Source organism: Podarcis tiliguerta (genome assembly GCF_965153285.1).
Source record: "Podarcis tiliguerta genome assembly, chromosome: 9".
Classification (NCBI taxonomy): domain Eukaryota; kingdom Metazoa; phylum Chordata; class Lepidosauria; order Squamata; family Lacertidae; genus Podarcis; species Podarcis tiliguerta.
The window spans coordinates 41,655,963-41,679,298 of NC_139542.1; the positions used below are offsets into that span (position 1 = coordinate 41,655,963).

The 23,336-nt window shown below is 40.6% G+C and overlaps 1 protein-coding gene across 4 annotated transcripts in view; it reads right to left on the reverse strand.

The window, feature by feature from the left end:
* Positions 1–23,336, reverse strand: part of FSTL5 (follistatin like 5) — a 313,072-nt gene that overhangs the window by 16,668 nt on the left and 273,068 nt on the right. For all 4 annotated transcript variants that reach the window (XM_083457275.1, XM_083457273.1, XM_083457274.1 and 1 more), the window contains 3 exons: positions 14,177–14,326; positions 6,131–6,238; positions 2,508–2,632 (listed from right to left, as the gene is read on the reverse strand). In XM_083457275.1, coding sequence (XP_083313401.1) covers positions 2,508–2,632; positions 6,131–6,238; positions 14,177–14,326 — 383 coding nt within the window. The remainder of the gene's footprint in view (positions 1–2,507; positions 2,633–6,130; positions 6,239–14,176; positions 14,327–23,336) is intronic.

Genomic DNA, 23,336 nt, shown 5'->3' on the forward strand with positions numbered 1-23,336 from the left:
CATAAACCAATGCCTAACCGCGAACCTTACAAGTTGTGACGATTTGCTACGCAGTAGGCAAAAACCAAATGGCCCCAGCCAATCAGCCAGATGGACAAAATTCCTACCAGGCCCCCGCTCCAAAGCAGACGACCCCATGACAGGCATAGCAAGGTCAAAGCGAACAACCCTAATTCTAGGGAGGGAGGGACGGGCAATCCAATGCACAGGCGAAAAGAGGAAGCCCTAGCCTCGTGCAAGGAGTTTTAGTACTTCTGGCTGTCAATCAATAAATGGCAACATTAACTTCTTCCCAACAACAAGGGAAGCCCCAATCGCATCAGTGGCCAACGATCAATTAGCCAGCCCTTCAACTTTGGAGTGTCCTGGAGGCCCCCACCGCAACACGTGCTGTCCATGAAGGAGAACACGCTTTGTCTTTAATTTCATCTACTACCTCACTCACTAGTGTTGGATTCTGTGCACCACCAGAAGACTGATAGCTGTATCTGTCACTTCAGGGAGCAGCCCAATCTGTCCGGAGTCACTCTGTTGTCTGGTCAACTCAATATGTATTTGCATGAGTGGCTTGGATGGAAGCAAGTACTCAATTCAAGAGGCAGTCTGATATGGGGAAAACTTGAACAGGTCACAAACTCTAAATTCCATTACTACTACTACTACTCAGACTTCACCAATGCATCCCAGGGTGGGCTATAATGATTCAAAATTCAAAATTAGAAACAGTTAAAATAGATTACCACCATCACAGGAGTAAGTTGGGCCCTGAAAACACATGTCTGAGTTGTCAAGGCCAGGCATAAATTCTGTTAAAACAGATTCCTTCTCCATCCCTAGGCTGCAATCTTATGTTTGCTTCCTAATGTCCCTTCTGTGCTGGCACTGCTGTTGAGCATTTTCACCAAAGACAGCTACCTTTAAATTCCATGTGTCTACTCAGAAGTAGGTCCCATCAAGTTCAATGAGATTACAGCTTTTAAACCCTTTTCTGACACAATACTTAGATTTTTTTCATTTTTTATTTAAACCAACCCTCCAGGTTTTTAAACCAAGGCACAATTAATTAGTGAACGTTGAACTCCTTAGTGGACAAATTAAAATATCTTTCTCTAGAGGTGGAGGGGGAAGGGAGAAACAGGTCTGTACAGGCTTATAATTTAATTTCTGGTTTATTTTAATATGCCATCAAAGGCTAGTTAAAAAATTGCTCTGAAACCAAAATTCTTTATAATGTTCAAATAAGTTCATTGGGAGTGAACATTTTTGTGTAAAGCTGATGCTGAGGTCAAAAGCTGACATGCCTGACAGGAATGAAAATTGAGCTCATGTATTTGAACTAACCTTCAGAAGAATCATTGGAAGGAATAAACACAAGGACTAAAACTCTCTAGGTGAGGCAAAGAAGGAGGTATGATCATTGAGGTCTTTTTCAGTTGCATTGCATAGCCCAAGAGTGAGGGACTGAAGTACCTTCACTGCTGTGTGTTCTTAACAGCAGTAACACCAGAGCACATAGAAGTATCCTCTAGGGCTGGTGTTCAACCAGGTCTGCAGAGAACTAGAGACTTGACGACAAGTCCTATGCTGCTAACTCTCTGCCATTCTCTGTTTCCTTTGGAACTATGGATTCCTAGTTTGGAGAGAGGGTGCTTACTGCTTTTTCTGGCTAATCCTGTTTCTAACTTTAAGAAAAGTTTTGTTTTCTAAGAAAACTTGTGTTTGGAAGCTTGCCCCTTTTTGTTTTTCATGGTTAATGTTCCCTTTGATCATTTCCTGTTCCTTCTGCTGTCGACTAGTGCAACATAAATATATTTGGCATATGTTGAGATACACACACACACACACACACACACACACACACACATTATTGTAAGTTGGATTGATTCCCATCAAACTCCCCCCCCCCCATGTTGCAGTTTTCATTGTCACTATGCTCCTTATTTTTAGCTGCACCAAAAAAAAATGCTTTCAAGTTACACTACAGCACCCAAGTAAAAAATTGCTTAGGGAGACAATTCTGCCTTTGACCACAAGATCTAAGGATAGGATGGGAGTGGACTGTGGCAGAAAGGTGGAGCTCTTAAGATCAGAAGACTGAGAGGGCAGAGTATTTGAATATAGGACTACAGTTGCACCTTGGTTTTCAAACAGCTTAGTTCTCAAACATTTTGGCTCCCAAATGCTGCAAACCTGTTTTGGTGACTGTTCCAGTTTGAGAACTATTTTTGGAAGCTGAACTGATGGGGCTTCCATGGCTTCTGATTGGCTGCAGGAGCTTCCTGCAGCCAATCGGAAGCTGACCTTTGGTTTCCGAACGTTTTGGAAGTTCCGGAACAGATTCTGTTCGACTTCCAAGGTACGACAGTACAGGAAAACCTATCCTAATACCTAGGGAAAGAATGAATGTGATACTGGAGAATAACAACAACAACATTAAAAAATATCCAATAGATAAGTAAGTACAAACCCTTGGCTCTAGAACTCTTACTAGTTTGTGTGTCACTTACCTTATGTGAGTGATGAGGAGGGTTGTAGATGGAATGAAAAAGTCATCCACTCTGTCAAACTGCTTCCCCACTGGCTGAGTATGAATAGTATGATGAGAAATACTCCCACTGGCCTGGGTTATCACCTGGAGGATGTATTGTGGAGGACAATTACTAATTTGAATCAATCATGTTTGATTAAATTATGTTAAGGGTAAGGCTGCCACCAACTTATTCCAACACTTGACTCAAACAAAGTTACTGTAATGGATGCAGTCATTGTCATTGTTTTGAAAGTAGATGTTTCTAAATACCTGCCTTATTTGTTCTTTGGCATGTGGTTCATACCCCCAATTAGAAATAAGAATATAGTGGGTTGTATAGCAAGAAACTCTAGGAGTTCAACATATATTCAGCTTTTTAGCTTTAGTACAAAGGATATATGAACTTCCTGTGAGAAATCCTAACTCTTCCACTGTTTTTTTCTTCCTTCAGAATTATTCAGATGGTTCTCTCAGGTACCGTAGGTACATTCAAATTTGTACTGAAATTTCACTTTCAGTGATAGTGTAAACTCTGCTCAAAATTTGTATTGCAATGTTTTTGACAGGACAAAAACATGTATCCCCTGATAACATGAGAGACAGCCTGTAATTCAGCAAGAATATTATTATCAGGGGTTTTTAATACATTAAAGAAAGCTGCAAAGCAAGATGAATGTGGATCTATCCCTGTGCACAAATGAACTGTATACATTTCTGAAACTGTAGTAGCACGTTTCCTGGCTCCTGTGACCATGGAAATAAGGTGCTGACATTTTATGTTTGCCCAAGTGAATGTGTGCCTGGAGACAGCTTGGACTAGTGGTGCATGTACAGAGAAATATTATATGAGCAAGTCCCATATTTTGATGCAAACAATAAAAATTTAAATACCAGTGCTTAAAACTAAATTCAATAGTTTCTACTGAAGTAAGCAAATAACACATTACAGTCTTATAAATCTGCATAGAAACAAGGATACGCAGGGTGGTTGCACAGATTTAGCTGAAGTCAGGAATATTGGTCCTGATATAATGCTAAAGGCCAATCCTATTATAACAGTTTACTGCGGTATACAAAATACAACAAATACACATTTTGTTGGATTGTACCACAAGACCCAATTCCTTTTTAACCCAAAGAGTTGAAGAGGACAAACAGTCATCTGCTGCCCCCCATTCCCCACTTCTCTACCTATTCCTTTGCCACTAACAACTTTGTATAGCACTGTTACCTCAGTCAGAGATGGTGGCTGATATAATTGCAAAGGTGCTGGGCCAGTTCCTCAGCTTCAGTGGTTATGGCATTACACAGACCTAGCAATCCCTGCACAGCAACCCAAGGTTTGGGCTGCCAGGTTAGAAATTAATAGAGTTGTATCCAAATTAAAACATGTATTTGACATAAGGAAATCAATCTTCTTGCCCATTTTGCCCTAAAGTTCATATAAATATTTTGAAGTAATTTTCAATAATAGTGCATCTAGTGGAATGCTTAAAGTTCACTGGAGACTGCAATCAGCTACTGAGTCATAATCAATAGCAATATATATCAGCCTGCATTTGGAAAGTATGTCTCCCTGAGAAAACAAGCTGTTTCTTTCAATGCAATCCCATTATCAGTTTGATAGTTCTGATCCTTTTTGAAACAAATGATTCAAAAATAACCAACTTCAGCAAATAACATTCACAGGCAATCCAAATTATGTTCAGGCTTTAATAAAGAAGGGATGTGAAGCATTGCACAGCTCCTGCATTCAGGGGAATACACATTTGTCTGTATTAATGATTCCTGGAGATTTACTGGTTTCATGCAGTCAGGAATCATTATAAACAAAGCAGCTCTGATGAAAAATTACTGTGCATTCTGTATATTTTAAACTATGTAACTATTGTGCTTATAGTAAGCCATTTTTACTTGAGCAGTGGCTAGACAGACATCTGTAGGGGATGCTCCAACTATAGGCTTCCTGTGTCAAACAGTGGTAGACAGGAGAGCCTACAAGGCTCCCTTAAATTCTAATTCTACACTGTACACATGTGGTCATCTCTTTAAAATTCTCCTGCTGGTAAGGTACCTTCAGGCACCACAGTAATAGCTTAATGTCACTTTTAAAGAGGTACATTCCACAGCACCAGGGGTGGAGGAAGGGGTGTGTGGTGGGTGCTGTCCACCCTGGGTGTCACCACTGAGGGGGGTGACAAAATGCCGGGTGGCACTCACTGCAGGGCCTGCAGCGTGCCTGAGCCATGCGTCTCTCCTGGGAGCGAAGGGGTAGCATGGTCTGCCCGCTGCCTCCCTCCCACCATCTGTAGGGTGGCTGAGTGGGAGGAGGCAGGCAGACTCTGGAGGTGTGCCCCACCCTTGCCCCGCCCCATGGGGGGCTTGCCTGGCCCCTGAGCGCACCGCCCTAGGCCCCTGAGCGGCTTCCTCCACAGCTGCACAGCACTACTTAAGGATTAAAAGTCTGCCACCCTGTCATTTCACTGGATCTTTCCACCTGATCATCAACTATGAACCTCACCAATGCTCATGTGTTAGGACCTATCAGTACAGAATCCTTAAATATTACAGCAGATCTGCCAGATGAACCCATACAAAATGCTATTTCTATTTACAGTGGTGCCTCGCAAGATGAAAAGAATCCGTTTCGCGGGTCTTTTCGTCTTGCGGTTTTTTCGTCTTGCGAAGCAAGCCCATTGACGGATTAGCGCTATTAGCGCTATTGGCACTTTAAGGGCTAAAAACGGCTTTTTAAGGGTTGGGGGATTAGCGGTTTTGCTGCTAAAATGCTTTTAGCAGCTTAGCGATTCAGAAAAAGGGGTTTTGGACCAAAAAAAAAAAACCTTAAAATTTTTCGTCAATTTTCGTCTTGCGAAGCAAGCCCATAGGGAAATTCGTCTTGCGAAGCGCCTCTGCAGACGGAAAACCCTTTCGTCTTGCGGGTTTTCCGTCTTGCGAGGCATTCGTCTTGTGGGGCACCACTGTATTTCATTTTGTTTTCACGCCTTCCCCTTCCACTGAAGGAAGCCTGGGATGGTGCACAACAATAAAAAATGCACCTGTTCCAGGTTTGAAATACATAAATGTAAGAAGGGTTGGATTCTGTTCCCCATCCGCAACTTGTTACACCTGGCTCCTGTTACACAAGTAGAAGGCACAAAATCTTTGTTGTGATTTATCTGTAGATACTTTAAAGCCATTTTGATGTGCTTATGTGTGAAACATCACCAGAAATACTACCGGGGGCTCCCTCTTCTGCACGTAACTGCCAAAGTAAGAGAAATGCATTCTGAACAGAAGTTTAAAAAACAAAATAAAATCTGTGTTTGTTTAGATTTAATTCAAAATGTTGACATTATTCACTGTGGGGCAGTGCCAACTGGGGACATAGTTCATAAGTATTCCACTGCAGGTTTTCTACATTTTGAGCACGAACAAATGAAGGAAATTTCTTAGTAAGTCTTATTGCTGACAAGATAGCTTTAAAAATTCATTGATAGCTGCTGTTGAGCGGCTTCCAAGGAATTACTTTTCTCTGTGTATCATAGGATTCTACAGCGAGTTTGGCTATAACTAAAACAATGAAATAAAAATACTCACCTGTAGTGTAGGAGAATTCTTATCAAAACTTCCCCAGCTGAGCACCCATACCTGATCATGCGATTTGTCGTAGTGAAGTTTGACTGGAATGGGATCTGTACTTACTGCCTAAAGAATATGAAGAAACAAGGAAAGAACCAGCTTTTCTTTAATGTTATAGTAACGTAAATATTGCACAAGTTTGGAGTGAAAATTAGACCCCAGTGAAGCCTTCAATTGTTGATGTCATTCTAATTAATCTGAAGCTAGAGCACTCCTGCTTAAACAGTGATCTCTGCTCATTATTTGAACAACGTGACGTGGATATATGTTCCGTCTCCACCTAATTAAGTTGTATGCCGCAACAAAGCTATTAAAATGCTTGAGACAAAAGTGGCAAGGCAGCAAACTATTTATTTACCCTTCTTCCTAGATTCTATGCTTCTTGGTTTATCTGTGAACATCTTTTTGCTTTTGTTAAAAGTTGCAAATGAAGAGAAAAATGTGGAATATACTGACCATGGATTCATCAAAGTGATCCATTTCCTTTTTAATAGCAAATTGAAGAATTTCAACTAGCAAAAAGAATTCTGACCAGAGAAGGAAACTGACACAACTGTGATTGTTCTATGTGTATGTTATTTGATCATAGCTTTCATGTAATTTTTAACTTGGTAAAACAAGACAAAATTAATATATTTCACTGAAATAATTTTGTGTGTGTGCTTTGAAAAGTAGAAGAAGCACACAGAGAGAGTTAGGACAAGAAAAAAATATTCACTGGGTGCTTAGAATTACAGAAACAAACACAGCAGCAGCTTGATATAAATGGAGTAAGTGTGTTTAAAGGTAAAGGGACCCCTCACAGTTAAGTCCAGTCATGGATGACCCTGGGGCTGTGGCGTTCATCTCACTTTACTGGCCGAGGGAGCCAGCATTTGTCTGCAGACAGCTTCCAGGTCATGTGGCCAGCATGACTAAGCTGCTTCTGGCGAACCAGAGCAGCACACGGAAATGGTGTTTACCTTCCCGCTGGAGCGGTACCTATTTATCTACTTGCACTTTGACATGCTTTCGAATTGCTAGGTTGGCAGGAGTGTGTTTACACTCCCTCAAAAGGGCCAAGTATGCAGTTTGGGAATCATCCTGGGCTTGGCATTTTTGACCGAGTCATAGGTATCATCAGCAACCAAGAGTGCTTTTTACCAATTTCAGCTGGTATGACAACTGTATCTCCAACTATCTGTAGAAGGGCCATTGATGCATGTCTTGGCGTCATCCAAACTACATTATTGCAATGCACTCTATATGGGGCCACCTTTAAAGATGGCCCAGAAGCTTCAACTGGAGCAGAATGTGGCAGCCGTGGCACTTGTAAGACCCAGGTTTTCTCCACACAAATTCTACACTAGTTACGCTGGCTGCCTATTCACTTTTGGCCCTGTTTAAAATACAGGTATTGACCTTTAAAGCTCAAGAAAAAGAAAGAAAGAAAAAAGAAACAGGCTATCAGAAAGACCACCTACAGTTATATGTACCTGCCCAAGCTTTAAGACTGGCATCTGAGGCAGGGCCTTCTCTGCGGTAGCCCTGCTGTCTCTGAAACGCTCCTCTCAGGGAAATACATAGGGCACCTTATCTCCTGACATTTAGGAACACCTGAAAGACACACACACACCCCTGCCACCGACCCTGCATTCAGGTGACTTTATGCTTTTTAAGAACGGTTGTATCTGTTGCTATCATCTGAATGCACTAATAGTTTTTACAGCCATTTAAAATACTGAAATTGTAATGATGTAGTATTATACTGATGTGTACCTGCCTTCAGAGGGTATATATCCTTAAAAGCAGATTAGAACAATCAATTAAATAATAATCCTTGCCACTATTTGTATTGTGTAGGGAACTGTCAGAATCTGGTCCATTGAAAGGAGACTACTTAGAGAACATTTTAGTTCTCTTTGGATGTTTAGTTCTTTTTGGATGTTGTGCTTGCCCTCCATAATAATAATAATAATAATAATAATAATAATAATTTATTTATACCCCGCCCTTCCCAGTTCACAAAACTGGGCTCAGGGTGGCTAACAACAAATTTAAAACACTTAATTGTGATACAACAAAAAACAGCATAAAATACAGTATAAAAGCGTGAATAGCAATAAATTCAAAAATCAAAAATCAATTTAGGGGAAAATCCATCCAATAAACATTAGATGATCACCAGGGCTAGCTGGCTAAATTAGTCCTATTTGGGCCAGCGAGGGGGCCAGAGGAGAATTAGCTGTGGGATCCCAGAGCGGGTAATCTTCATAAAAATTTCTTTGTTGCTGTCAATGAACTAACTCCACTATCAGGGCTGCATTTGTATTTTTGTTTTTGTTTGAAAAGGAGCCCCTCTATCTATCTCTTTGTTCTGTTCTGTTTGTTGGTCTTTCTATCACAAAACTGTGAAGCACAGCTTGTTTATCAGTTTGACAAGAAGAGTACCAGCTGGCTAATTAAGTGGATCTAATTTAAAGTAATGATGTAGATCCTCAAGATAATGTGCTAATGGCTGGCTGAGACCACTGGTGATGCTTAACTATACACCTGAGGTGTTGCGAAAAACTCCAGCTTCTTGTAAAGCCAAAGCTGTTTTTCTTCTTGAGCAGACAAACTCCAGGACAATTGTTTACTACTGGGTTACCTTTCTTTTTTTTTATGCTGCTAGATAACACCTGCAATAGTCTTTCACGCCTGAATCAACTGTTGTGATACTGCAAATTGTGCATGTTTGAAACAACGTCTTATTGTTAGTTCAACCACTGCAAAGAAATCGAAGGGAATCAAACTAGGCGACTTGGGTCAAACCCATTGAAACTGAAAATGCAGGTCTAAATAGTTCCACTTAGAGCACAATTCTTCTATTAATCTGTGTGCTAGGTCTGCTTCTCACTTTATTTCCGAAATGTCCCTTGTATCTGAGATGTTATATTACATGGGATATTAGCTGTGTGGGTGCCATGGTTGTAGAAATGCTTCTATGTAAGATGAAAAATCACTGAAGGTGGTCTTGCTAATTGTACTGGCGTGCTTAAAATTGCCTCTACCCAATGTGTTAAGTAACTTCACACCAAACTACCTCACCCAGCAGGTATAATATGAGATCAGGATGCTGAAAATGTGATGTGGAAATCTGGCAAACTGGACTTATGATTGGAAAAAAGGAGAAACAGAAATTGACAGTCTCGCTCATCCCTAGTGAAACGCTCCAAAATCGCAATTTGCTTGGCATGACCACCCAGCGCATTTCATGTGTTTCTGCTGGTCCCTTCCCTTAGTTCCTGTTGGGGAGGCTGGATATCATTCAGGTACAGGATTGTATTGCAACAACATGTTTTTCCATGCATGCAATTATAGCTTGACAAGATCACCTCTTGTGGCACCATCTAGAGTTGTTTTCCAAGAAAGGTATACAATTTTTCTCGAGTAAATAGAGAGCAAAAGATATCCACCTTCTGAATAATGTGCATATTTGACTTCTTGTACCTTCCTATGCTAAGACATCTTAGTGATGTGGAAAGAAAAAAATAAATAGTTCCATCAAAGTGGACTGGCTAAGAATCTATATGCCTCACATATTGGTTATACATATTTAAAGATTTATGTCTAAATGCAAGAGAAAAATAACTCCTGGGGCTTGCAAAAAAAATAATACAGTAGCATATCATTATGGGATAAGAGAGCAGGATTGTTTCTATGATATTACAAGCATTGCTGAGCCAACTCTTTCCCTAAAAACTGCCAAAGTACTTCATATTAGTTATACTTCAGTGCTGAAATCTCTACTGTAAAATGACAGAGATAAATTGATATTTCCTTCATGGCTGGCAAGTTTTTGTGGGAACTTTAGACATTATATTTTGTCACCCTGGCTCAAAATCTTACAAGCCTCTTTCCGTTTTCTCACAGGATTTTTATCAAGGGTAAAAAACCTGTAATGTAGTTTAATATTTCAGTTTATTAACGGGATTTCCTTCTTGCAGAAATGTGTGAGAATCAGTGTAACAGAAATAGTGCCGGGGTCCTCTTTAAATGAGAATAAACTTTGTTATAATGTTAATATTAGAAGGGTTGTGTCTTGGACTTGATGGGCAATATTTCTGGACTCACAACAGGGCACACCAGCCTGCCTACTACAGTCCTCTGCACAAGACTCCATTCTGTAGCAGAGAGACTCCCCCAGGAGCAGCTTTTGGGAAGGGGTTGGCAAGAGGCCTAAATGTGTAGTGGGAATTGACTTGCACAACTAGAAACACTTTCCACTAAGGCTGCATGCATTTCCTGTCTCAAAGAGTTATGGGCACTGCAGTTTGTTGTTGTTGTTAATTTAATTTATATACCACCCTTTATCAAAAGTTCCCAGGGTGGTGTTTAACATTAAAACACATTTTACGGAACATAATAATAATAAAAATAATACAAAGCATAATGACAGATAACATAATAATAAAATAATGAGAGCCCCTCTCCACACACCTTTAACAGGCCATAGATTATTTCATCGCCAAAGGCCTGGGTAAAGAGGAATGTTTTTGCCTGATGCCTAAAGACAGGCAATGATGGCACCATACGCGGCTTTCTGGGGAGAGCATTCCACAGATGGGGAGCCACCACGGAAAAGGATTGTTCTCTTGTTGCCAATCTCTGAACCTCTCAGGTAGGGAGGACATAGAGAAGGGCCTCAGATGACAAATGCAGGGTCTGGGTCGGTTTGTGTGGGGAGAGGCAGTCCTTAAGGTATGAAGGCCCTAAGCCATGTAAGGCTTTATAGATCAATACCAGCTCTTTGAATTGGGCCTGGAAACTAATTGGTGTTGCTGGGAATTGTAACTGTGAGGAGTACACTACAGAGCCCATCATTCTTTGGCGGAAAGAATATGCTTCAAATGTCTTTTGAAAGCACAGTGTGTATGCAGTCTAAGGCAAAGCATATACAGTGGTGCCCCGCAAGACGAATGCCTCGCAAGACGGAAAACCCGCTAGACGAAAGGGTTTTCCATTTTTCAATGCGCTTTGCAGGACGAATTTCCCTATGGGCTTGCTTCGCAAGACGAAAATGTCTTGCGAGTCTTGAGTTTTTTTCGCTCCCCACCCCCTTTTTCTAAGCCACTAAACCACTAATAGCCTTTTAGCAGCTAATCCGCTAAGCCTTTAATAGCCTTTAACAGCCTTTAATAGCCACTAAACCACTAATAGTGCTAATCCGCTAATAGGGTTGCTTCGCAAGACGAAAAAACCGCTAGACGAAGAGACTCGCAGAACGAATTAATTTCGTCGTGCGAGGCACCACTGTACTGGATATAACACATTATAACGGCCATCCAAAGTAGTTGTGGACTGCATATGAGAAATCCAGGTTCCAGCAAGCATGAACCTGATGTTTCATTCAGATAGGCCAGGTGTGGAGAACATCGGAATGCAGCTGAATGCAGCTGTCTAGGCCTATGTGGCCATGGGACTCCTCCTCAAGCCACACTCCACAACTTCCTCTAGTGCTTTTACATGGCCATATTGTGTCAATAATTGGTGAAAATGGCTCTGGCCAGCCTGGTTGACAACTCTGGAGGGGATGTGTATGAGGAGGTGTAAAAGCTCGTAGTGGTGTTAAAACTTTGGTATTTTGTTTGTCTGAAATTGTGCCTTTGGTTCATAGGTGAAGAGTTGCATCCTTTCTTCCAACCACTTTTTTCTGTCTCTCTCAGGCTCCATGGCATGTGGCCCTTGGAAGCTTGCCCTCTAAGCAATGTGGCCCTCAGGCTGAAAAAGGAGAAGTACTGTGAGCCCTCTTGTTGTGAACTACCTGTGCTTTAGAAATGTCCCTGAAACTAATAAACTGGACCCACCTTGAATACTAGGTGAGCATTGCAACCCACAAATTCTTCTCTTGCTTGGATTTGACAAGACAGAAATGTGAGAAACAAAATAATGCCTTTTGATTAGCTGGATTACATTCTGAGAAATGCAGGTGAACTATGCAGTCTTCCAACCTCTTCCCCAACTATAATTCTGTGCTTAAAAATGAACAGAACCTTTCTTTTGTATTTTATTGAATGCTATGATGATGGCGTTCTAGAGCTGCTTTAAAATAAATTATAGTTATCTTTATTTTAACCTGTCATATTGATACATGATAAAAAAAGAAACCATGAGCACTGGTGTACAAGCATTAGCTGTATATTAGTGTCTGTTATATTATAAAGAAGTCTAGGGTACTGGGAATATTGGCAAGGATTAAAATTTTAATAGCAGCCGTGCCTGACACTTTCAATCACTTTCAAATTTCATTTCTTCTTATGAAGATGACAGCAGATTTTTTAGCAACTGTATAATGCCTATTCATGAAGTGAAGCACAGCTGCTTGCAGGAAAGTCACATTTATATTTTAGAAAGTGCAAATTTTATGATCTTGAAATGAATTTTAAGACACTTCTTTGTGTTCTGAAACATAGTGCTGACATGATTTTGCTCTCAAGAGTAAGGTGAAAATTCTTGTCTGAATGTCTGTTTTTGGCTAACCCTTTTCACAGATGAGAAGCATCTAAAATTTAACTGTACATCATAGCCAATGGCTGAACAGGCAATTATATTGGCAATGATATATAAAGCATGCCAACTACTTGTCTGTGTATGTATATCAATCATATGTACACATACACATCCATATAGACATAAAGACACAGGTAAATGTACACCTCATTCATAGTTAAAGTAATTATAAACTCAGGAGCCCAGAGAAAAACTTTGGAGGTTTATAAAGTTGCCAATTTTTAAAATACAAATCTTTATAGGTTGTTTTTTTTTTTTAAAAAAAAATCATTCTCTTCCACCGAAATATATTTGCACTTTGTTTACATTTTTTAGTGTAATACTCTGAAAACATCTAGCAATAAGCACTGAATGGGCAACATGCATTCATATATCCAAGTCTGAAACATCGAGACTTCAAAATATAAGCTGCTGCTAGGAGCAATTTCAAGGATGCCAAGATATTTGTTAACTTAAATAAACAGCACAGTCCTCAACATTCTACACAGAAGTAAGTTTCATTCTGTCCAAAGGAATGTATTCCCAGGTAAACTGCGTATAAGGGTGAAGCCAGACAGAGCAATATGAAGCCCTCACTGGGACCAGCATAGTGGAACGGAGCAGAGTGGAATGATTGATTGGATGCCTCATCTACCATTTCTAGCTAACAAGGGTAGGAAATAAGTGTGTGTGTGTGTGTTTATATGTTTTTGCTGTTTGAGGTCCATTTCAAGGATCTGCCTAGGATCTAGCAGATCCACAGCCAGCCATGCTCCACCTCTGCAACATCAGTTTTAGAGTTGTAAGCTTCTTCCTGCAGGTAGGAACATTGTTGGCAATAGCTTTCAATCCATCTTGCTTTCCATGGCTGCAGCAAAGCCCCCTCCCAACTGAGAACAGCGCTTTCGTAAGCTTGTTAGCACACACTGCAGAATGTGATATGATCACACTCCTTTGGGTGGACTTACCACCGAAATGTAGGAGTCACAGTGCACATCCCAAGCCACATATAAGCTTCTTGCAAGTACATATAAGCTTCTTGCAAGGACATGGCCCTAGCCCTGTGGGTGTAAAAGGTCCTAAGCTGAACTCTGGGAATCTCTATTTAAAGCTGGGAAATTTTCCTCTGAAACCCAGACGAGGTGCTGCCAGTCGGAAAAGGCAATACTGAACTAGGCAGAACAATGGTCTAACTTGGTATAAGGCAACTTCTTCCCAACACTACACTGATAGGAATCAGGTTGCAGTTTCTTTTTGTCTTTGCTAATAGCCACAAAGGGAACTGTTTCCTTTTGAAAACTCCAGATATCCATGGCTGGTAGGATATTCTATAGAAACTACTATCACACAGTTGTAGTAGTTTGTGAGATTACATACTTCCTGAATCATGGCCTGTTGAGAGAAAGAATAAGCAATAGGCCTCAATCCAACATTTTGTTCTACCTTATACAGGAAATGAAAGAAAAGAATATCTTACCTAGGAAGAACACTTACCTGAACAACTTTTTGTGACTGCACATCAACAATCAGCACTCTGTCTAAGGTGGGTTGGGTTACATATATAAATTTGTCTTTTACATTAACAGCAGATGCCCAGACACACTGCTGGACTTCTTCCCCCTCAGCTTTAGGGCAAACTTCATCCTAGAATTAAGAAGGAATGAAGATGACAAATCACTCTAAGACCACAATAATTCTAAAGGGTGCTCATAACAACTCTGCCACATTTCTGCATGACTCAAATGCAAGCTCAAAATATGCCAGAAGAACAGGCAAAGCTGAACTATTTCAGGAACTAACTGTACTAGCTTCAAATCGTGAATTCAGTTTCATCCAAGAACATTCAGCCACCTCCCCCCCACATCCCAGTTTAGCTTGTCTCTTGAGGTTATTTGTCTAATGTTGATTAAATTATATGCCTGTCTAGCATAATGGACGATGTGCTAGTTGTAAAACCTCTAAAGTCTTCTATGCTGCCATTTATGCACAGAGGTGCCTTAGCTATAAGATCTAGTCCCCACCAGATCCACTTTTGTGTTCTGTTTTAAAGTAATCAGATGATGTGAAAGATCATCTGATCATCTGAGACTTCAGAGAGCTGCTCCGAGTCATAATAGACATCAATGAGTTAAACAGAAAAACAGCCTGACGTTATATAATTCAGTTTCCTGCGTCCCAGGAATAAACAGAATATTGTACATGGCTGAAATGCACTTTCTAGAATCCTGTCCCTTTAATTTTTAGAATCTGTGACAGAAAATATCATACACCTGTAATATTCTAGCAGCAGATAATAATAATAATAATAATAATAATAATAATAATAATAATAATGCCCCACCCATCTGGCTGGATTTCCCCAGTCACTCTGGGCGGCTCCCAACAGAATACTACTACTAGTAGTAATAAAGTGATAAAAGTACTCACAAAAGCTCACAGTACAGTGGTACCTCTGGTTACGAACTTAATTCGTTCCGGAGGTCCGTTCTTAACCTGAAACCGTTCTTACCCTGAGGTACCACTTTAGCTAATGGGACCTCCCACTGCTGCCACACCGCCGGCGTGCAATTTCTGCTCTCATCCTAAGGTAGAGTTCTTAACCCGAGGTACTACTTCTGGGTTAGCCGAGTCTGTAATCTGAAGTACAGTGGTGCCTCGCAAGACGAAAAGAATCCGTTCCGTGAGTCTCTTCATCTAGCGGTTTTTTCGTCTTGCAAAGCAAGCCCATTAGCGGATTAGCGCTATTAGCGGTTTAGCGGCTATTAGCGGCTATTAAAGGCTTAAGGGATTAGTGGATTAGCTGCTAAAAGGCTATTAGCAGCTTAGTGCCTTAGAAAAAGGGGGTGGGGAGCGGAAAAAACCCCCAGGAATCGCAAGACATTTTCGTCTTGCGAAGCAAGCCCATAGAGAAATTCGTCCTGCGAAGCACCTCCAAAACGGAAAACCCTTTCGTCTAGTGGGTTTTCCGTCTTGCGAGGCATTCGTCTTGCGGGGCACCACTGTATTTGTAACTTGAGGTACCACTGTACTAGTGTCCCAGTAGCAGCATTGCTGCTGCTTACCAGGAGGAGGAGCCAGTGGTGAGGCTGGGCCTATGCACAAGCACCACTGGGACTTCTGGAATGGCTTGGCTGGTGCACAGATTGCCAGCAACAACAATGCTGCTTCTGATTGTTGTGACTCTGGCCCACTGTGTGAGCCAGTCTTTTGATGCAGTGTAAAACAGTGCCCTTAATTCCCATTCCCTGGAACTGAGCCAGGCAGATACCTGGGCCCTGTCACTGCAGATTTACAGTTGCTATACAGAGAAGAGAAATGACCAAAACTTAACCATTGTCACTTGTGAAAGTGCTTCTGGTCTATTCCGGATGCTCTAAAGGATTTGTCTGAACACAGGGTTATTAATCTGGCAGCTGATGTGTGGACTGTAATGTCTTCTGAAAATCCACAAGTGTTATGTAGCTGTAACAACACAAAAGGCAAATGGCCAGCGACTATGTGTGACTAGAAGGCATGTAGATCTTCCAAGAGTGCTATTTATCAGTGGATATGAAGTAAATCCACCAGTACTACAAAATTAACTGTGTGCCAAACATTCTAACACTTCAAAGAATGCTTGAAGAATATTCATACTCCAGTTCTGAAAATTGCTTGGACCAGAAATGTGTCACATATGCCAAGATTTCTCTTCATCTTTTCTTCATCTTATTACTCAGGACAGCTCATCAAAACAAGATTTTAGCATATATCTGATGCTTATTCCTGACCTAATATCTTCTATTTGACACATCATAACAGGCTGCTGTAGCAATACTTATGGTGTGTCAGAGGATGATGACTTCAAGTGAGGAATAAACAGCAGGCACTGATGAGCTGCTAAGCAAATATCTTGTTTCCTTGTGCAGGGGTTTCTTTGAAATGAAAAATAGAGGGGGAAACAGCACCTGTGACATGCAGAGGGATTGAATACTAGAAAGCACATTTTTAAAAGGCACATGATATAATTTATCTGAGCATTCTGTGGCATCTCTGTTTGATGGTTTTTCTTTAGTACACAGTATAGGCACTGTCTGAATCTTCGCATGTCAGAGTGGAACAGAAATCAATTTCTGAGTCCTGCTTAGAATGTATCCACTTACAAGGAAGGTTAGCAGTCATTATTTGTTGCTCAGAATTTATTAAATCTTACAGGGAAATGTGTCTGTTTGAAACCACTCTATAATACTTTGGAACATTAAAAAAGGGTTCCTTTGAATTGACCAACATCGGGCAAAAGAGTACTTGCTGAAACAAAAATTAAGGTTCGATTTCCTATTAATGCTTAATATAATTCTGTTAATGCTGTGCTGAATCTTGCCATTCAAATTCTCAAAAGTTATGTTCCCCTATGGAGGGGGTTTTCATTTTCCTGTCTCTTATTCACTGAGGGGTATATGGGGTATTAGGGGTAGTACTACTGGTGTGTGACATGTTGTGCTCCTTCTGAGGTAGTCTGTCCATCTCTGGTCTCCACTCTTCACTCAGCTCTCAGGAGCTGTCTCTCCTAGGAGCTGTCAGCATGTGACAGTGGCCACACCCTGAGAAACAACTTCAAAAGGCTGGCTAAGCCAGCTGAAGTTAGCTGATGGGTCTCAAACCCTCCATGAGTTAAGGACTTCCCCTGCATGCAAAGACAGGCTCTGGCAGATTGAGTGGACATGACCAATAGTGGGCCCAACGGTCGAGAAGATGGTTTCTGCATGTACTGTAAAGGGAAGTGAGGGGTAGATGGAACTCGTCAACCTTGAAAGGTAGCCCATCTAGGAGAAGGAAATCTCTGTTCCTAAGTCTTCACTGCCTTGCAGCTAAACTCATTCCAAGGGAAAATCCATACCCTCTGCTTTGTGGAACATATTTGGGAGAAAAAAAAGGCTAAGCAGTAAAGCCTGTACAAATCTGGAGCAGAGTCTCTAAGACAGTTAGATGGCATCTTGTATGCCTCCTTCCAGCAACTCCTGTAGCCAAGTTGGTGCTAAACATATTGCTCTGCTTTCCTTTGGACTATATCAGAGAGGCCAAGAGTGGGGTCCTGTCATCTACGCAGCCCAGGACCTCCAGACACCCTGTCCAGGCTAGCATCCCGAAGAGGTCACAGCAAAAACAAGGCAGGAGGCAGCAGTTATGAGTTACTGGTCTCTTCAGCCACAGCAGGTGCCGTGATTCTCCAATGTGGCCAGAGGCACACACCATTGTCTCTTGAGAATGATGGATGCCAACGTTAAAGTAGAGTGATTTGCCTCCATAGAGAGGGAATTTTACACCATTTCTTGATCCTGCCAATCTGACAGATGTTGAGTATAAGCCTACACAAGCAGGGACTCTGACGTCCGATGCTAAGGACTGGGCAAGTACGTATGGCTACAGGTGGTCCTTTAATTAATGTGATCCTAAACTATTCAGGACTATTTAAGGGTTACCAATTGGGCCTAGAAACAAACAGGTAGCCATATTGAAGGTATTACATGCTCAAATCACTTGACCGCACAAGCATCCAGCTAGCTGAATTCAGCTTTCTTGAAGCTACAGGGTTGTTTTTGTAACATTCCCTTGAAAAGTTTAAACAAATGAAAAATGAAGGCATTCTATGGATAAATTGGGTAGATCAAACATCAGAGATCACTACACTCAAACATAAAGCTATTGAAGATGCCTCACTTAATGTGGCCTCAGCTGGGACAAATACCGTATTATGTATATTCAGTTATTTGTATAGCATGCTGAAATATGTACATATATGCTTTTGCATATCACAATTTTCAGCTAGTATATCTGCTGTTAAATATTAACTTAGTCAAATGAGACCTTCAGTTCTAAGCAAATTTTTTATCCTTACTTATTTTTTATCTATGAGACCCATTAATCTGACTATAGCTGATGCTAGAAATAGTTTGATAGATGGGAACAGAATGCAGAATGAAGTATTTTCTGTTTTAGAAATGATTTTTACTTTTTTTAAATATAAGGTTAAGTTTAGCATTCTCCTCTTTACCTTCAAATGAAAAGCTCCATTAAAAATTTCCCCAGTGGTCAGATAATGGGATGAAACAATTTTCTCTTAAATATAGGAACAAATTCTCTTTTTAATTAAAAAGTGATTGATGCACCTTTTTTCCAATTTAGGTTCCTTATAAGAGGAACATCTGATAATATCCAATAAAAATGTTAATTTATTTCACTGCTTTTTGACACTTTCCTAAGCAGAAAGTGATTCAGTCTAATTCAAACCAGCAGATGGAATAAAGCAAAATATTTGGTGATTTTGGAGAGTTGTTTCTGAGATAGAATGAGATCTACAAAGAAAATTGATTTGCAAAATTCAGTTGCATGGGATGCCTTATTCAAGCTATCTAGTCAGTAAAAACATGGCCTCTTATTTCAGGAGATCCTGAGTCAATCCAAATATTATTAATTAGCTTAGATACATGTAAATAATTTGTTACATGACTGATCTGCAAGAAACTTTGAAAGTTTTGTTTCTAAATAATATAAATTAGGTAAGGAGGAGAGAAAACAGAATTGGCCAAGGATATCTAGTAAGCTCTGAAGATGAGAAAGGACTGTTACTTAATTTTCTGAGCTTACATTTTAACAACTGACCAAATGCAAGTTTGCTTATATACTGTAATTTTTTCTTTTAAAAGTTCATGTTTCTATCTCAGTTCAGCAGAGCATCCCTGTGCAAATGAACAGTTATGCTTAATTTCAAATATGCTTAAGTCCAATGTATAGTGTTTGATTCCGACATCGGACAATCGATGAACCTTTGTAATGTTCACAAGTAAAGCTACACCATGATTTAGTGCTAAGGAAGAAGCCCTAGCCAGCCTTGGTCTTGCATGCTGTCTCCTCCACTATATATAGCGGTGAGGATATTGGAAGCTTAATTTCTGCTTTCAAACAACTTTGTTCTTTATTACTCTTGAACTTGGTTTAGGATCATGGCAAGTGTGCAAACCGTTGTTGAAATAACCAAAGTTTGGAAGCAACGGGGAATTATAATTAGTTTAAAAGTGGAAGCTGCTAGATCTAAAGGTGAACTTCTGCAAGTGAAAGATACCTTCAGCTCATAAGAAGGCTGCTTTACACATCATGCTGCAGAGTTGCATGAAAAATAATAAGGAAACAAATGCTAAAAATGTTGTTCTCCTTGTGCAAGAGATTCCATGAAAGCTTGTGGAAATACTAACTGATCAAGATTTATGAGAACCTTTGTAGAACCTGCCCATTGGAGCACTTTATCTTGCACCAACTCTTGGGCATGCATTTGCGGAGTACGGCTAGCAGTTCCTTTACTCGTGCCCACTTGTTTCTTTGCATCTAGCCGGAGGTTCTTAATAGACAAGACACTTCAGAGCAGTGGTTCCCCAAGTGGGCAGTACTGCTCCCTAGGGGGGCATTAAGATTACCTATGGGGCGCTAAGAGGAGCTGCAGGGGGGCAAGGGAGCTGTAAATGACTACCAGACTTTTAAAAATGGTGTCACTGGATCAAGTTAATCAGAGTTTTTTAATTCATTAAATTAAATGGTATTAATTGGATTTTGAATAAATATGCAATTAATTGCCACTGTTTTGAATTTTGCTGTGGTACTATCTTCCTTATAGGGACACAGGTGGCACTGTGGTCTAAACCACTGAGCCTCTTGGACTTGCCAATCAGAAGGTTGGTGGTTCGAATCCCCGTGACGGGGTGAGCTCCTGTTGCTCAGTCCCAGCTCCTGCCAACCAAGCAGTTTGAAAGAACACCAAAAAGTGCAAGTAGATAAATTGGTTCCGCTCCGGCGGGAAGGTGAACGGAATTTCCGTGCGCTGCTCTGGTTTCGGTGTTCCGTTGTGCCAGAAGCAGCTTAGTCATGCTGGCCACATGACCCGGAAAAACTGTCTGTGGACAAACGCTGGCTCCCTCGGCCTGTAAAGCGAGATGAGCACTGCAACCCCAGAGTCATCTGCAACTGAACTTAACTGTCAGGGGTCCTTTACCTTTACCTTATTATCTTCCTTAGTGGGCCATTCAAATCACTATTCTGAATAATGCTTTTTTACAGGTTAGGGTAGAGAGCCCTGGGGATGAGTTTATGCAACCAAGGGGGTGGTGGCTCAAAAAAAATTGGGAACTGCTGCTTTAGGGCAACCAATGCCATAAACACATTGACAAATTAAATTTGTAAGAATGAGGACTCTAAAAAGCCTAAAAGCCCCTCAGTAGTTGCATCTGAGGAAACTGTCACGTCAAAATGCTATGCATTTAATGTGGTATGTAGTAATAGATACTTAGCTCAAAAGCAGCTTGAAATCCACACTCAGGAGCCAGTCTATGCAGCAGAAATATATGTATTAAAATAATGCATAATTCAATGAGCTGGAAACATACTTTCCTCCTCCATGGAGGGAATTCTATTGAGGATTTTTTTTAACAACATAGCATAGTTGCCTGAAGGTATGTTGTATTCAAAGCAATGAGTAGAAAAATATTTTCCCCTTGCTATGTAATTCAAGTTATGGAGCAGCAGCAGATTTATAGGCACTATGCAGGAAGGCGTAAAAATAATAATAAAATCCTAACCAGTAAAGTTGCATGACAAAAAAAAGGGGGGCACAGAAAATAAATTTGCATGGCTATTTTCCAACTGCAAGGGAAGAGTAGTTTAAACTTACTACTTGTGGTGTATGTCTGTTCAAATTTTGCCCTATTCAAGTGTTCAGTCTAAATGTGCAAAGGGGCAAACAGGAATACATCGTATGAGTTGAAAAGACACTGTATTAAACTTGAGGCATGAATTGGATATAAGTACCTTTGAAATGTATATCATCTACTGTGAATTTTACACTCAATTTACTGAGGGCTATCCCAAAATCTGCTCTGATCTCAAAACAAACAAACAAACTGCTTAAAATTCACTCAGTGTTACTTGATCAAGCATTAGATGTTCTTCTGATAGAGGATTTTAAAAACTTTGTTGTGACGAGTTGTTCATCCTCACAGATGAAAGCAACATGTGCAAAAGACTACAGAGTTCATGACACAATATGACTATGGTGAAAATACCAAGGTCCTTTCATTGAAGGGAGAGTCTGATGATACTGAAGGATAACACAGATACTGATGATAGCACAGATCAAGCTGGCTAAAACTCAGACATAGGATTATCTAAAGGAAAATGGAATAACAACACAATTTTGCCTATGTAATTTGCACACACCTACACACTCCGGCGGGAAGGTAAACGGTGTTTCCGTGCGCTGCTCTGGTTCGCCAGAAGCGGCTTAGTCATGCTGGCCACATGACCTGGAAGCTGTACGCCGGCTCCCTCAGCCAATAAAGCAAGATGAGCACTGCAACCCCAGAGTCATCCACGACTGGACCTAACGGTCAGGGGTCCCTTTACCTTTAACACGCTTGCTCCATGAACTGAATCTTTCCCTCTCCTAAATTTTATCTCTGGTATTGGGGAGAGGGTTTAAAGATGGAGAAGAAAAAATAAACCTAATATATTTTACATTATAATTACTTCGCTTCACTGTTCATCACTCAACTTATCATTAATTCTGAAATGCTACACAGAATACTTTTACGTTTCACTGTTCTCATTTTAAGCTTCCTTTGGTAAAATTTTCAGATACTTCCTAAATTATCAGCTTTTAAATTACCCATCCACACAAGAGAGAAAAAGGGTCTTTGACTTATTTTTAGTGATGTTGAACTAATTTTGGTTAAGCAGCACAAATCAAAGCTTGATTAGCTACTGAAAGTATAATTACATGCAGTAAAAATTTATCTTGTTGTTGAGCACTGCATATATCTGTATATATTTTTTAACTTTGGCAGTAATCTTTACAGAAGCAAATCTAGCCCAAGGGTTTTGTTTTGCATGGGTTTTGGAAGAGTAGAAACATAGGAATATGTGAGTAGGGATGTAGGTAACCCACAGTTATATTTGCATGAATGCCAGAGGGATAGCTGTATTGGCCTGCTGTAGCAAAAACCACAAGGAATCCAATGGCACCTTAAAGACTAACCAAGTTATTGTGGCATGAAGTTTAATGGAGTAAGGTCCACTTACTTGATCAGATTCTGTCTTTATCTACACCCTTATCTGTCTGTCTTTGTGTTCGTCTATCTAATCTTCATACACAGAAACACATAAATGGGTACATAGAAGTAAAGTTTATACAAAGTAGGGTCACGTGGCAATGAAGCAACCTGTGGCTTTCTTACTCAGAATTCAAGGTAAGATCAGATTGACCTATTCGTCACTGCTTGACCCATTTTCAAAGTGTGGCAACAATTTGCGATAGTAAGCCTTTGCATGAGTTCTTTCTAGAGCAGGCTTCCTCAACTTTGGCCCTCCAGATGTTTTGAGACTACAATTCCCATCATCCCTGACCACTGGTCCTGCTAGCTAGGGATCATGGGAGTTGTAGGTCAAAAACATCTGGAGGGCCGAGGTTGAAGAAGCCTGTTCTAGAGTTTGGTTGCTACAGCCTGAATCTTCCATATTTGCCATGGCATTCATACTGCTGCACAGCTAATGTAACACTGTGGCACCATACTGAGACAAGACTTCCACAAACGCTTGAGCAAGAGTCCATGGTACAGCATGGACACATTTCTCCTTC